Raw genomic sequence first — 14,481 nt, 5'->3', positions numbered from 1 at the left:
TCACCCCCCACGGGCCGCACAGTGGGCCCCATGGGGTCCCCGGGCCGCATGTTGTGCTGGCGTGCTCTGTACTAAAGTAATTGATGAACTAATGGAGAAGTCATTATAGTATTTTACCAAAAACTATATTCAAATAATAAGCTTTTTTGCTAAATTTGAAATGGCGCTGATTTCTGGTTATAACATGCTGCAGGGGAACCTTAGCTGTGAGCTGCTGTGTTACCCCTCTGCCTCAGCAAGCGTGAGTTTTGCTGGCAGACTGTGTTCCTGCCACACCAGTCTGTCTTCCTCACCAGCAAATTCCTCAAGGTTCTCTAGCCCAAACCTCACCTCTCAGGTAACAGCCAGTAAACTCCAACCCCTGAGTTCCTCAGAGATGTTTCTCTTCAATGCACAGCCCCTACCACTGTGCATTCATAGAAGACATTGTTTGTTGCGCTGTTAAGGAGTCAGTACATCAGAGTTTTAATTTAACTGGGATAAATACATCCTTCCCCTCAAAAACAGCACTGAATTTGTTTGTAGTAAAATAAAAGCTTATTAACTAAAGAGCATGGATGAAGTGATACCAAGTAAAAGAAATAAAGGTAGAGATGGTTACAAGCAAATAAAAGTGAAAACACATATCTAAAAATCTAAAACTTAGTTTAGCAAGTTACAATGTTTGTTCAAGATGGTTTCTCTCACCCCTAGTCTCGTTTTCAGCTTTTTTGCTGGCCAGGACCCATCAAAGAGATCAAATTGGATGGTTTCTTGGTTTCCTTAGGTGAAAGATAAAGATGGAATCTCTTGTTCCTTTATACAGTTGGGGTGGAACAATTTTTTACAGTGGGGGGTGCTGCAAGTGGAAACCATGTATTTGGGTGGTTGTTGTTACTACTTCAAGTCAGAGGGTGTGGCAGCAGCCCTAGTTCCTTCACCTATGTCCTTGTATCCCCAAAGGGATGTCTTAGTCTTACAATCAGGAAGGCATCCTGGGGGTTCAGTCTCCTGTGTGTCTCTGGGGAAAAGGAGCCATGTTAATTTTCTGTCTGGTTTAGCTCGACAGCTTTGTTTATGGCTCATATGTAAATTGAGGTAAGCCCAAATTTCTTTGTCTAGGACAGACCTGTTTATTGCCTTTACGTAGGTTAGGCTGTGTGATCTTAAACATGTTTTAGTAACATCATAAACAAGGACATCGTAACTTCATATCAGACATTAACACATGCATTTTATGATAATATTAATAACCAGAATGCTATTAGCTTCCATATGGTACCTCACAGGGCATATTTTATTCAAGTATCATTGTAGTAGTGTGTGTGGTGTGAATGCAGGATGCTTGGGTCACACTGGTTCACGGTTGTGACTGCGAATTTTAAATATATTTGTTATCTATTCTAAATTTTAAAAAAGTAGCAAACTGCAGAAGAACAAGGAGATAATATGAATCTAAAAGAAAATAGTGATTATGTTAAAGAATCAGATATCGAATGAAATTACATAGGACTGATTTCCGATATATAGATGTGTGTTATGGTGTCTCTAGGAAAATCAGCTTCTCCATTGGAGGGCATGTTCATTTAATGTATTAAGATGTATCACATTTTGTTTAAAATCAATTATTTTAATTTATAAAGTATTAATAAAAATATATCCCAAGTCTCTACTGGCTATATACCTAATGATTATTTGTTAGATGTTTCTCAAAGACACCATGATATAGCAGTGGTAACTGATCCTGCATAGAGGCTGTTCTGAGGTGTGTTGGGACAGTCTGGGCTGGGGTTAGGGCTCTTTGGGAGATGCTAGTCCTGGGCACCAGTTTGGCTCTGGCAGCCTCCAGGATCTGAGGGTGGAAAGATGGTGTGAATCCTCTGTGTTCTCAGCTTTGCTGAGGAACGCTTTGATGCATTTGGGGATGCAAAGGCACAAAATGAGCTCAAACTAGCTATGGGAATAAAGGGAAACAAGAGACTTTTTATCAATACATTAGAAGCAAGAGGAAAACCAAGGACAGGGTAGGCCCACTGCTCAGTGAGGAGGGGGAAACAGTAACGGGAGACTTGGAAATGGCAGAGATGCTTAATGACTTCTTTGTTTCGGTCTTCACTGAGAAGTCTGAAGGAATGTCTAATATAGTGAATGATTACGGGAAGAGGGTAGGTTTAGAAGATAAAATAAAAAAAGAGCAAGTAAAAAATCACTTAGAAAAGTTAGATGCCTGCAAGTCACCAGGGCTGATGAAATGCATCCTAGAATACTCAAGGAGTTAATAGAGGAGTATGTGAGCCTCTAGCTATTATCTTTGGGAAATCATGGGAGACGGGGGAGATTCCAGAAGACTGGAAAAGGGCAAATATAGTGCCCATCTATAAAAAGAGAAATAAAAACAACCCAGGAAACTACAGACCAGTTAGTTTAACTTCTGTGCCAGGGAAGATAATGGAGCAAGTAATTAAAGAAATCATCTGCAAACACTTGGAAGGTGGTAAGGTGATAGGGAATAGCCAGCATGGATTTGTAAAGAACAAATCATGTCAAACTAATCTGATAGCATTCTTTGATAGGATAACGAGCCTTGTGGATAAGGGAGAAGCGGTGGATGTGATATACCTAGACTTTAGTAAGGCATTTGATACGGCCTCGCATGATATTCTTATAGATAAACTAGGAAAGTACAATTTAGATGGGGCTACTATAAGGTGGGTGCATAACTGGCTGGATAACTGTACTCAGAGAGTAGTTATTAATGGCTCCCAATCCCGCTGGAAAGGTATAACAAGTGGGGTTCCGCAGGGGTCTGTTTTGGGACCGGCTCTGTTCAATATCTTCATCAACGATTTAGATGTTGGCATAGAAAGTACGCTTATTAAGTTTGCGGACGATACCAAACTGGGAGGGATTGCAACTGCTTTGGAGGACAGGGTCAAAATTCAAAATGATCTGGACAAATTGGAGAAATGGTCTGAGGTAAACAGGATGAAGTTCAATAAAGATAAATGCAAAATGCTCCACTTAGGAAGGAACAATCAGTTTCACACATACAGAATGGGAGCAGACTGTCTAGGAAGGAGTATGGCAGAAAGAGATCTAGGGGTCATAGTGGACCAGTATGAGTCAACAGTGTGATACTGTTTTAAAAAAAGCAAACGTGATTCTGGGATGCATTAACAGGTGTGTTGTAAACAAGACACGAGAAGTCATTCTTCCACTTTACTCTGTGCTGGTTAGGCCTCAACTGGAGTATTGTGTCCAGTTCTGGGCACCGCATTTCAAGAAAGATGTGGAGAAATTGGAGTGGGTCCAGAAAAGAGCAACAAGAATGATTAAAGGTCTTGAGAACATGACCTATGAAGGAAGGCTGAAAGAATTGGTTTGTTTAGTTTGGAAAAGAGAAGACTGAGAGGGGACATGATAGCAGTTTTCAGGTATCTAAAGGTGTCATCAGGAGGAGGGAGAAAACTTGTTCACCTTAGCCTCTAAGGATAGAACAAGAAGCAATGGGCTTAAACTGCAGCAAGGGAGATTTAGGTTGGACCTTAGGAAAAAGTTCCTAACTGTCAGGGTAGTTAAACACTGGAATAGATTGCCTAGGGAAGTTGTGGAATCTCCATCTCTGGAGATATTTAAGAGTAGGTTAGATAAATGTCTATTAGGGATGGTCTAGACAGTATTTGGTCCTGCCGTAAGGGCAGGGGACTGGACTCGATGACCTCTCGAGGTCCCTTCCAGTCCTAGAGTCTGAGTCTATGAGCTGGTGCTATCAAAGTATTAATTTTTCTTCGTTCTGTGTTTCTTCTTTCAGTTGTGTCTTCTCTCGGTTGTCCTGCAGTGCATCACAAAAAGGGTCATGAAAAGTAACTGACTGCCTTCTTGATACATATTTTATTAAAATAAAGCATCTGCATGGGCAGCTCTGCATATTGCTCAGCCACGTAGGGATATCTGCGCACGCTCGGCAAGCTGTAAATTAGCTTCCATACTAAGCCGTCACATACTCATTTATTTTAGACAAAAGCAACACAAACATGCAAGAGTATTCTTTCAAAGCAGTGTACTTCCTCCAGACTTGAACTTCAAAGTCCCATTTAGGTCCCAGTGATGTCTGGTAAAAGTTGGACTACTTCCTTAGGCTCCTTTGAAAATCCCGGTGCTAGTCATTAATGAAAATAATTCCTCACTCTCATAATGTCTAGCACAATGGGGCTGAGATCCCAACTGGGGCCTTTTGGAGCTGTCCAAGTGCAAATGAGATGTAATAATTAATTAACCTGTTAAAGAGTTCAGTACTTTTTCCAGCGTACACTGAGTACAGGAGAAGGCAGCAGTGCCGTAATTTAGTGCACAGAGTTTAGAACTGGGAACAATGAACTCTTGAGTTTTAATCTCAGCTCTGCCTCTGATTTGGCAGATCACTTAATATTACTGTGCTGGGCTGTTTGCCCACTTGTAAAATGGGGACACAAATGCTACTTTACAGGATTGTGTCAAACCTTATGGCAGTCCTTGTCACAATGGGACAATTGACAAGAATGGGGCCTCACTGGTCTTCTAACCAGGTCATTTGAAAACATTTTTATGAGTGGTAATTAAAGTATGAGAATTTTATTACATATCGTTCTTTATTGTGGTTTATTATACAACATGTTTCACTTGACACACATCAACATTTCACATACATACTATTTACCACTCTTTAGACAAACTGCATATACCACAGTAGTCTTAAAAAATAAATACATCTGTTTAATCTTCACTCACAGGGTGAAACTTCAGAACTGGTCTGTTTTTTCAGAAGATAAAATATGAAGTCATTTCTGAAGAGCAGGATAGAAATTCCATCCTTAATCGGTGAAAAAAATGGCAGGCTAGCAAGCCAGCCAGTAGGAATTACTAAATTAAAAGTGTGCTTTCAGAATACTTGCATCATGTCCTCTGAGCACCAGAAGCCATTTAATCTTCACTGGTGCACCATGAAGGCCTGTCCTGGAAGGAAAAAGATTAGGGATATTTCTTAAAAGTTAGAATCCTTTCAACACTTTAAAAAAAAGTCTATTTAAGTCTGTTGCAATTATAAACTTACTGCCATAAAAGGAATATGCTATATGTTGGCACACTGCCAAGTTCGGGAAAACAAAAATATAACAGAGCTCTATTTTAGTGCATCAGACTTGAGATGACTGGGAGTAGAAGGAAGGATAATCCAGACTGACCCAATTTTACTTTTTTTTTTTGGAGAAGACTTGCCAGTTGTACTATAGGGCAATAGTAATCTGAGAATGAAGCAGTTGCGTGCACTGACAAAGCTCAGAGACTCTAGGTACTGCTTAACCAGTACTGTTTAACCGTGGGTCCTTTCTCCTCCTGGGCTTTTGGGACTCCATACTTGACTGGTTCTCCTCCAAACTCTGCAATCACTCTTTGGTGTCTGCCTCAGCAGCACCATCACCTCCTCCTCCTATGTCTTATGGTGCCCTCTGTTTCCTGTTCCTCAGTACTATGAAACCTCCCTCTCCTACTTCAAATCCCTCCTCAAAGCTCAACTTTTTCCCACAGTCCCTCAAACAATGATCCTCTAACTTTTTTTTATTTTTTATTGTGAGCTCCCTTTGTAACGCTCGTCACAGTCTGCTTTGGACTTAAATCACTCAAGATAGTTTGTATCATCTGCACATTTTGTCACCTCGCTACGTACCCCTTTTCCAGATCATTTATGAATACGTTGAATAGGACTGGTCCCAGTACGGAGCCCTGATGGGCACCATTCTTTACCTCTCTCACCTTTTATTCCTACCCTTTGTTTCCTGTATTTTAATTGACGTGCCTGGCAGTGCTTTCAGGATCATCTAAGGATCCTTAATTTACTTTAATGACAAGCATTTTGTTATCCTAATCACCTGCCTCTGTTATAAACAAACTGCCAGCCCCAAAGGCTGTGCTGCTCCTAGCTTCCAAAATCATCAGATATCACATTCAAGCTGTTGCTCTTAAGAGCTCTGGCTGGGGCAGAGGTGAAAGTAAGCCGGCCCGGCCCGGCACAGCGTATCGGCTGTTGCCAGTATGCCGGACTGGACCGGCTTCTCTGGTGATGATTTAAAAGGCCCAGGGCTCCAGCTGCTGCGAGGAGCCCCAGGCCCTTTAAATCCTGGCCTGAGCCCAGCTGCCAGAGCCTCAGGACCCCAGCAGCTGAGCTCCAGTGGGGATTTAAAGGGCCCAGGACTTCCTGCAGCAGTAGGGCTCCCATGGTGATTTAAAGGGCCTGGAGCTCTGCGGCGGCCAGAGCCCCAAGCCCTTTAATTCACCCCTGAGCCCTGGGGCTCAGCAGCTGGGAGCTCCAGGGTGATTTAAAGGCCCTGGGGCTTCCAGCCACAGCTCCAGGGCCTTTAAATCTTGAAAGGCCTCACCTCTTCTAGTTGAAGCCACGCCTCCACTCAGGACTCTGGCGTACTGGTAAGTCCTTTCAGTTTCTTTCAGCCCTGGGCTAGAGTGAGTAGACTTTCCCCAGGTAACTCTCTGTTGCCAGTGCCTTACAGTTCCAGTCCCTCACAAGTGACTCTGGTTGCAGAGTACAGTGCTCTGTTTCCTCTCCTCTTTTAGCAGTCGTCTCTACTAGAAGCAGCTAGATTAGCTCTTGCTTCTTGTTTCCATCCTTTTTTTCAGGCCTTCAGGCAAGAGCCTTCACTATAGGTTAAAATGAGGAGAAGCCAGCCTAACATATATAGCACGGGTGGCCAAACTTACTCACCCTCTGAGCCGCATACAATAATCTATAGAGGTTCGAGAGCCGCAAGACATGCCCAACTTGCCTCACAGGGCAGGGCTGACTTTAGGAAGTGCGGGGCCCGATTCGAATAGGCAGGAATGACTCACCCGGCAGCGCTCTGGGTGTTCCATGGCACTGAAGGACCCACTGCCAAAATGCTACTGAAGACTCAGAGCGCTGCCGGCTGAGTAAAAATTAAAAAGATGCATAAGTTAGGTGCTCTTCTTTAGGGTATGGAGCCCTCTTAGGCACGGGGCCCGATTTGGGGGAATCAGCCTAAAGCTAGCCCTGGCTCAGGGCAGTGCCTGCTGGGATACGGGACTCAAGCCCTGAGACCTCCCTCCCTACAGGACAGAAGCCCCTTGCCCCATCACTTCAGGGCGGAAGCCTCAAGCCCCCTCACCCTCCCACCTTCTTCTGGTGGAGAATGGGAAGGAACATGGGGGGGGGGCTCCATGAGCCACAATGTAACTAAAAGAGCCGCATGCGGCTCACAAGCTGTGGTTTGACCACGCCTAATACATCATCTAAGCCCTCCTTGAACCACTAGCGAGTGATATGTGGTCCACAGTTTGGGAACTGGCAATGTAGACTGTAAAACTCTTTAGAGGAGCGCAGCGTCTTAGCTATTGTGCTGTATACCAATGTTAAGTAACAAAATAATGAGGAATCAATGCTGTGGCTATCTTGCTGAAGGCAGGAAACAGGAGTAGTTAGTTGTAAAAGTGCTTTTATTTTCCATTTTTATTAGTGGTCTAGAATCCAAAAGAGTCAGTTATTTTTTGAACTTCCTCTTACCCTTCCCACGTCATTTTTTAATCTGTTCCTGGGGTGTATCTATATTGCTTTTGTCATACCAACATTTCAGAAAGCTGACCTTTGGAATACACAGACAGATGCTAAAGTGAACAGCTTAGCAAACAAGAATGTCAGAATCAGATGGCAAAGGGGCATGAACTCCCCATCTCTTACAGCTGTTACCAGAAAGAAGCTTTAACTGAACTATTCAGTAACTTAATATGAATTTTGTGTCACTTTCTGGCCTCCTCAAATCAAATGTAATTTTCCTATTATACAGAGAAATCACTTACATCAAAACTAGAATGGAAATGTACCAATACCTCACAAAACTGGAGTCTGACACCTTTGATTACAGTGAATATTTTCTTACTTTACCAGAGCCATTGAAATCAGTAGAATTACACAAGAAGGAAGGAACTACTCAATGTGAGTAAAAGTTTTAGAATCTGGCCTGTATTTAATATTTTAAAGGACTTGCTTAACTGTAAAGACCATTATGTTAGACTATGTAAGTTTCTGAAATGTATTGTACAGCAGACCCTTGATTTTATGACCACCAACCTTACAAATGATATATGCAGGGTCGGTGCAAGGATGTTTTGCGCCTTAGGCGAAACTTTCACCTTGCGCCCTCCCCCATCCTCAAGCCCCCGCCCTGAGGCGCCCCCCCGCCCCTGCTCCGCCTCCACCCCGAGCACGCTGTTGCTGCTTCACTTCTCCCGCCTCCCAGGCTTGTGGCGCCAATCAGCTTAGCCGCTGCAAGCCTGGGAGGCAGGAGAAGTGAAGCAGCCATGGCATGCTCGGGGAGGAGGTGGGGCAGGGGTGAGCCGGAGCAGGGAGTTCCCCTGTATGCCGCCCCCACCCCCCTTACTTGCTACAGGCAGCCCTCTCTGCACTCTCCTGCCCTAGCTCCCTCCACTTAAATGCTGGCGGCGACCAGGGCAGCTGAAGATTTGGCCGCCGCGGTTGCTGCCAAAGAAGATGTCGCCCCCCCCACCCCCAAATCCTAGCGCCCTCGGCGACCACCTAGGTTGCCTAAATGGTTGCACCGGCCTTGGATATATGGGTGCATGCTGTTAACAATTAATGATTTGGAATACCTTACTCCTATCATGCAGCAGCTCTTGTTGGGGATTTTAATAGAAAATCTGGAACATGTGCACTTTACATTATCAATTGAAATAGTTTACAAACGCATGAAAATCTAGTGCTTAAGACCTCTCATAAAGGTGAATTTCAAAGGTTTTTGAAATGTAACTTTACAATTATGTGCTGAATGCCTCAAGTATGGCAGGAGTAAGAGCTGAAATATACATTAGTCTAAAAGTACCATTTTTATACCAAAAGTACAAAATAATGATTTAAAATTTCAAAATTATGTGATGCACTTAAAATTTTTCACTTACCTGAATTTCCATAGACAATTTCCAGTGCTCCCTCCAAATTTCTGATAGTTGTAGCATTTCAGAGTTCTGCATATGTAAGCCCTTGAGTGATTAGGAGCTGGCTGGCAGGACTGCGCAATAGCTAAAAAGTCTTTTAAAATTATTTGCGAGGGAAGGCTGGAATAGTTGTACATGTTAAATACCACTCTCAATCATGTCATCGAGCATTTGGTACAGAGTTGTTAAGGCAGTTAATTAGAAAACAAAGCAAAACAAAAACTCTTTGAAATAGTTGTTGGGCTTAAATTTGTCAAAACACTTTTGAAATTCAACTTTATCGGAACAGCCTACAAACTCAGTGTCTAGGAAATAGATAGAAGCCACATTGCTTGAGATAACTAAGAAAGAGGTGGAAACCTCATTGTTTGGGACATTTAAAATTGGAAATGCCCAGGCATTAGTAAATGTCCTGTAAGGAACTGAATTGTCATGCATTGGCAGTGAGGTGGAGTGGATGACCTTCCAAAAAAGAGTCTTTTCCATCTCTAACTTCTGTGATTCCCTGAGCTCAGTTAAGCTTCTACCATAACACTTTAATCTCACTGATTTGTGTCCCATCTTAATGTTTCTAGTTATTTGGGTTTCTCCCACCTGACAACCTTCTTGTTCCACTGTAATTGTTGCAATGTCTTAGAAGGCCCCTGACACATTCATACTGTACAATACCATTTAATTTAATATATATGGACATAAATCGGGCCTCTTTGGAGCTTGGTGGAGGCAGGTGAAGGGGGACACAGAGCACAGGGAAGGAAAGGTAAAGGGTGAGTTGCAAAAACTGGAACATGGAGGAGCTGCTGCTGCCTTCATAGGGCTCATATACTATGAGGTGCTAAGTTCTAACAAAGCAGCAAAGAGTCCTGTGGCACCTTATAGACTAACAGACGTTTTGGAGCATGAGCTTTCGTGGGTGAATACCCACTTCGTCGGATGCATGACCAAGTTCTAACAGGCTTCATGCATAGGTAACTGAGTAGGTGACTGAACCAGGGGAAGGGCCAGGAGCAGTGATATAAGGCCCCGCTCAAGGATTTGGACTTCATTATGCTTGGCACTGTGCACACGCACACATGCGCGCGCGCGCGCACACACACACACACACACACACACACACAAAAGATAATCCCGTCCCAAGAGTTTACAGTCTAATCTTTGTACAGCTAAAGAATAAAGTTTAAAATGAAAAAGTAGCAGAAGGAGAGGAACTGCCTGCAGTAGTGAGGGCTAGACATTTTTTTTTTATATGAGAGTTGAGATACTTGCATAATCACAGGATTCTAGGAGCTCTGGCTTTCAGAAGAACACCTAACATTGCAGGACTCACAAGATAATTATAATATTGACAACTCGTGATTTTGTTGCATCTCGAGATTCTTGATATTTGACCTATAGCGCCAGCTCTCAGAACCATATGATAATATGAGAGTCTCAGCTCTCATTTTTAAAAAAAGTATGTTTCTAGCCTTCATAGTTGTAGAGCTAACACCTTGTAAAAAAAAATTACCCAGCTGTACCCAAAAGACTCAAAATCTAGATGGTAGATTAAAACAGAACCCCTGCATTTTTTTTTAACAGTTCTCATGATTTTTAAGCCATACTCATGATTCTGGGGATCTGACTCATGATTTTTGAACATTTAGAATTGACCATACTGAAGTAGTAAGAGTTGACAGCAAGCACATCAGTGTCTTTTATATCAAAATCGTAAAAGTGAGGTTTTCCTGAAGCTATTGTTTGGGTTTATAATACAAACAAAAGGCTTCCAGATCCCATCTAATGATTTAGTAAGGCAATGCAGGAGCTAGGGGAATTTGTGATTTACTGTATTTATATGGTTAACAAGATAGAACATGGACACTGTGTTTGGAGATGAAAGCCAATCTAACAAAAGACTGCTTAAACACCAAGAGGGAGATCCACACCCCTGCTCAGTCTCCTTTGCACCAGGTGAAAGGGGCCCTAAAAGTAGGGTTGATAGGTATCTAGTTTTTAATTGGAACACCCAATTGAAAAGGTACCCTGGAGGCACTGGGGTCAGCACCGCTGAATGGGCCATTAAAAGTCTAGTCGGCGGCCCAGTGGGACTAAGGCAGGCTCCCTGCTTGCTGTGGCTCTGCGCAGCTCCCAGTAGCAATGGCATATACCGTCTCCGTCTCCTAGGTGTAGGGGCAGCCAGGGGGCTCTGTGTGCTGCCCCAGCCACAAGCGCCAGCTCTACAGCTCCCATTGGACAGGAACCCTGGCCAATGGGAGCTGTGGGGGTGGCTGGTGCCTGTGGATGGGGCAGTGCGCAGAGCTGCCTGGCACCGCCTCCACGTAGGAGCTGGGGTAGGGGGGGACATGCTTCTGCTTCTGGGAGCCTCCTGAGGTAAGTGCCCCCCGGAACCTGCATCCTTGATCCCCTCCCGTGCTCCAACCCCTTGCCCCATTCCTGATCCCCCTCCTGTCCTCCAAACCCCTCAGTCCCAGGCTGGAGCACCCTCCAGCGCCCCAAATCCCTCATCCTCAGCCACACACCAGAGCCTGCATCCCCAACCGGAGCCCTCACCACCTGCCGCACCCCAACCCCCTGAGCCAGCTCTGTGAAAATGAGCGACAGAGGGAGGGGGGATGGAGTGATCAGGGCCGGGGCCCCGGAGAAGGGACAGGGCAGGGTAGTGGCCTCAAAGGAGGGGTGCGGCAGGGCAAGGGTGTTCAGTTGTGTGCAAGTAGAATGTTGGCATCCCTACCTAAAACTCTGGTTCCAGCTGGGAGAGAAGCCGTGGTGTAAGGGTTGTGTTGTGTGTAGCTGGGGCGGGAGGGGTATGTCAGGGGTGCAGCTGTAGCACACAGCACTGCAGAGATTCTGCACAGTGCTGCAGTCCATACGGCAGCCCTGGGAGGCTGCTATAACTTAGACAGGCCCCCCTGAGCTGCCTGTATTATGCTGGGGATCTCTTCAGGCCCCAGAACAGTTCAGGACTGGGAGGGTGCAAAGGTGGCTGAAAACCATTTTACCTACCCTCTCCCTGGGCTAAGCATTCTGTGCTGCACCCCTTAAAGATGAGGCGGATACGCGTGCCCGGGGGGATATACAGAGGTCTTCCAGGGGGTACATCAACTCATTAGATATGTGCCTAGTTTTACAACAGGCTGCACAAAAAGCACTGGTGAAGTCAGTACAAACTAAAATTTCATACAGACAAAATGAGAGAGCAGTTTGTCAGTACTATTGTGCTGTGACACTTTTTGTATTTTTATGTCTGCTTTTGTAATCAAGTCATTTTTAAGTGAGGTGAAACTTGGGTTATGCAAGACAAATCATGCTCCTGAAAGGAGTACAGTAGTCTGGAAAGGTTGAGAGCCATGGGAGGCAAGTTATATACCCACCTGGTGCCCGGGCACTGGCAATATTCAGAGCCCAGGGGCCCAGCTCCACCAATGTTTGGGGCTGGGTGGCCCCACCTGCCGCCCCCCTGTGCCTCCCCCAAGTGTCTCCTGGCTCTCCCTTGCTGGCCCTGTGCACGTCCCTGGGCCCCAGAGGGAGCAGAGTGTCCCTGCCTCTGCCGTGCAGCTTGACTCCGTGCAGCAACTGTTGCCGCATGAGTCCATAGAATCGTAGACTATCCGGGTTGGAAGGGACCTCAGGAGGTCATCTAGTCCAACCCCCTGCTCAGAACAGGACCAATCCCCAACTAAATCATCCCAGCGAAGGCTTTGTCAAGTCTGTCCTAATGACCCCATCTCAACTGCCAGGGCAGACTGATTCTGAGTCTGCCCTTCCTCCTCAGACCCTTCCCTTTTCTGGCGGGACCTTCCAGCAGCACAGGGGGTCCCCCAGCCCACAGTCACCACTCCTGCACCATGTTGGGCAAGGAGGCAGCCCCATCCTCCACCCCCAGTGAGGCTACAGTCAGGGGCAACAGCAGGGGAGGAGGCGCACGCTGCACCTCCTGGCACCCACAAAGGGGGAGGCGAGGGAGATTCCTGGACCTGAAAGGGTCCCTAGGAGCACATGCAGTGACAGTGGTGGGGGTCAGTGTGCCACTGGGGGGGGACAGGAAAGGGGGGCCCCTCCCCCAGAGCTCGCTGCTGCTGGCAGGAAAAAGGCTGGGGGGGTCCTCCTCTCTGGCCTCTGTCCCAGAGCAGCCTGCCTACACCCCAAACCTCATCCCCAGCCCTGCCCCACTCCAGAGCCCACACCCCCAGCCAGAGCTTTCACCCCCCAACTGCACCCTTAACTATCTGCCCTAGCCCTGAACCCCTCCCACACCACAAACCCTTCATTTCCAGCCCCAGCCCCAACCTTCATCTCCCTGCACCCTAATCCTCTTCCCCAGCCCTGAGCCCCCTCCTGCATCATGAACCCCTCATCTCCAGTCCCACCCCACAGCCCTCACCCCAATTCTCTGCCACAGCCCTGAGCCCCTGCTACACCCCAACCCCTTCAGCCCCAGCCCTCATCCCCCAACACCCTAACCCTCTGCCATAGACCTGATCCCCCTCCAACACCACAAACCCTTCATTTCCATCCCCAGACAGAGCCCTCACACACGCCTGCAACCCAACCCTCTGCCCCAACCCTGAGCCCCCTCCTGCATCATGAACCCCTCATCCCCAGTCCCACCCCACAGCCCTCACCCCACACCCCAACCCTCTGCCATAGCCCTGATGCCCCTCCCACACTCCAAACCTCTCACCCCCAGCCCCACCCCTGCACCCCCTCCCTCCCCAAACTCCCTCCCAGCGCTGCAGTCCTCCTCCACCCCAGACCTCCTCCCCCACCCAAACTCCTTCCCAGAGCCTTGGACAGGTGGGAGGTGGAGTTTTGAGGGGGCAGAGTTTGGGCAGGGACAGGTTCTGGGCCCCACCAAAAATTCTACAAACCTGCTGCCCATGTTGAGAGCCTCTGCTCTAGAGGCTCAGCATAAAATCTCTCCCCAAGAATGGGAATTGGCATTGAAGGTACTGGAACAGTGGTTTCCTCCTAAATTCCTTGTAGTGGCCTGACTTCTTATTTTAGAAATCCAAGTTGCAGGTCTGATTCTGAACCTGTTGAAGTCTATGGCAAAGTAGAAACAGGATCAAGAGATTCAGCTGATATCCAGATATGTTACCACTATCAGAGGTGGATTAAGGTTTTGTGGGGCCCTGGGCCAGAGCAAGTGGGGAGCCCCTTCTTCCTGCAGTCCCGCCCCCTGTTCTGCCCCTTCCCCCGCTGCCCCGCCCCATTCCATACATGGTCATCCCCATTCTGCCCCCTCCCCCCCGATTGCCAGCCCCATTCTGCCCCCTCCACCCCATTGCTGCTCTGCAACCTTGCTTCTTTCTGCCCCTGCTCCCCCACTGCAGCCCCAAGACTGGAGAAAGCTCTGCCCCTTCCCTCACCATGGCTCCGGGCCGCAGTGGGGAGTGAGAGCTTCCCCAGCCCTGAGGCCACAGGAGGGAGCCAGAGCTCCTCCAGTCCCGGGACCATAAGTGTAGTTTGACTGCTATGTTTAGGGGGACA

The 14,481-nt window shown here is 46.7% G+C and overlaps 1 protein-coding gene across 7 annotated transcripts in view; it reads left to right on the top strand.

Annotated features, from left to right (window-relative positions):
* The window catches only part of MSRB3 (methionine sulfoxide reductase B3), a 146,057-nt gene that overhangs the window by 19,686 nt on the left and 111,890 nt on the right, over window positions 1-14,481 (top strand). For 3 of the 7 annotated variants that reach the window (XM_030548816.1, XM_030548814.1, XM_030548818.1), the window contains one exon: window positions 7,928-7,975. The exons of the other annotated variants lie outside the window; for them this stretch is intronic. In XM_030548816.1, the coding sequence (XP_030404676.1) occupies window positions 7,928-7,975 (48 nt within the window). Of the gene's footprint in view, window positions 1-7,927; window positions 7,976-14,481 lie in introns of those variants that run through there. 7 annotated transcript variants of the gene reach the window in all.

Source organism: Gopherus evgoodei, chromosome 1 (genome assembly GCF_007399415.2).
Source record: "Gopherus evgoodei ecotype Sinaloan lineage chromosome 1, rGopEvg1_v1.p, whole genome shotgun sequence".
NCBI lineage: Eukaryota > Metazoa > Chordata > Testudines > Testudinidae > Gopherus > Gopherus evgoodei.
Note: the sequence above shows the minus strand (reverse complement) of the source record. Positions and strands in the feature narration are given on the sequence as shown.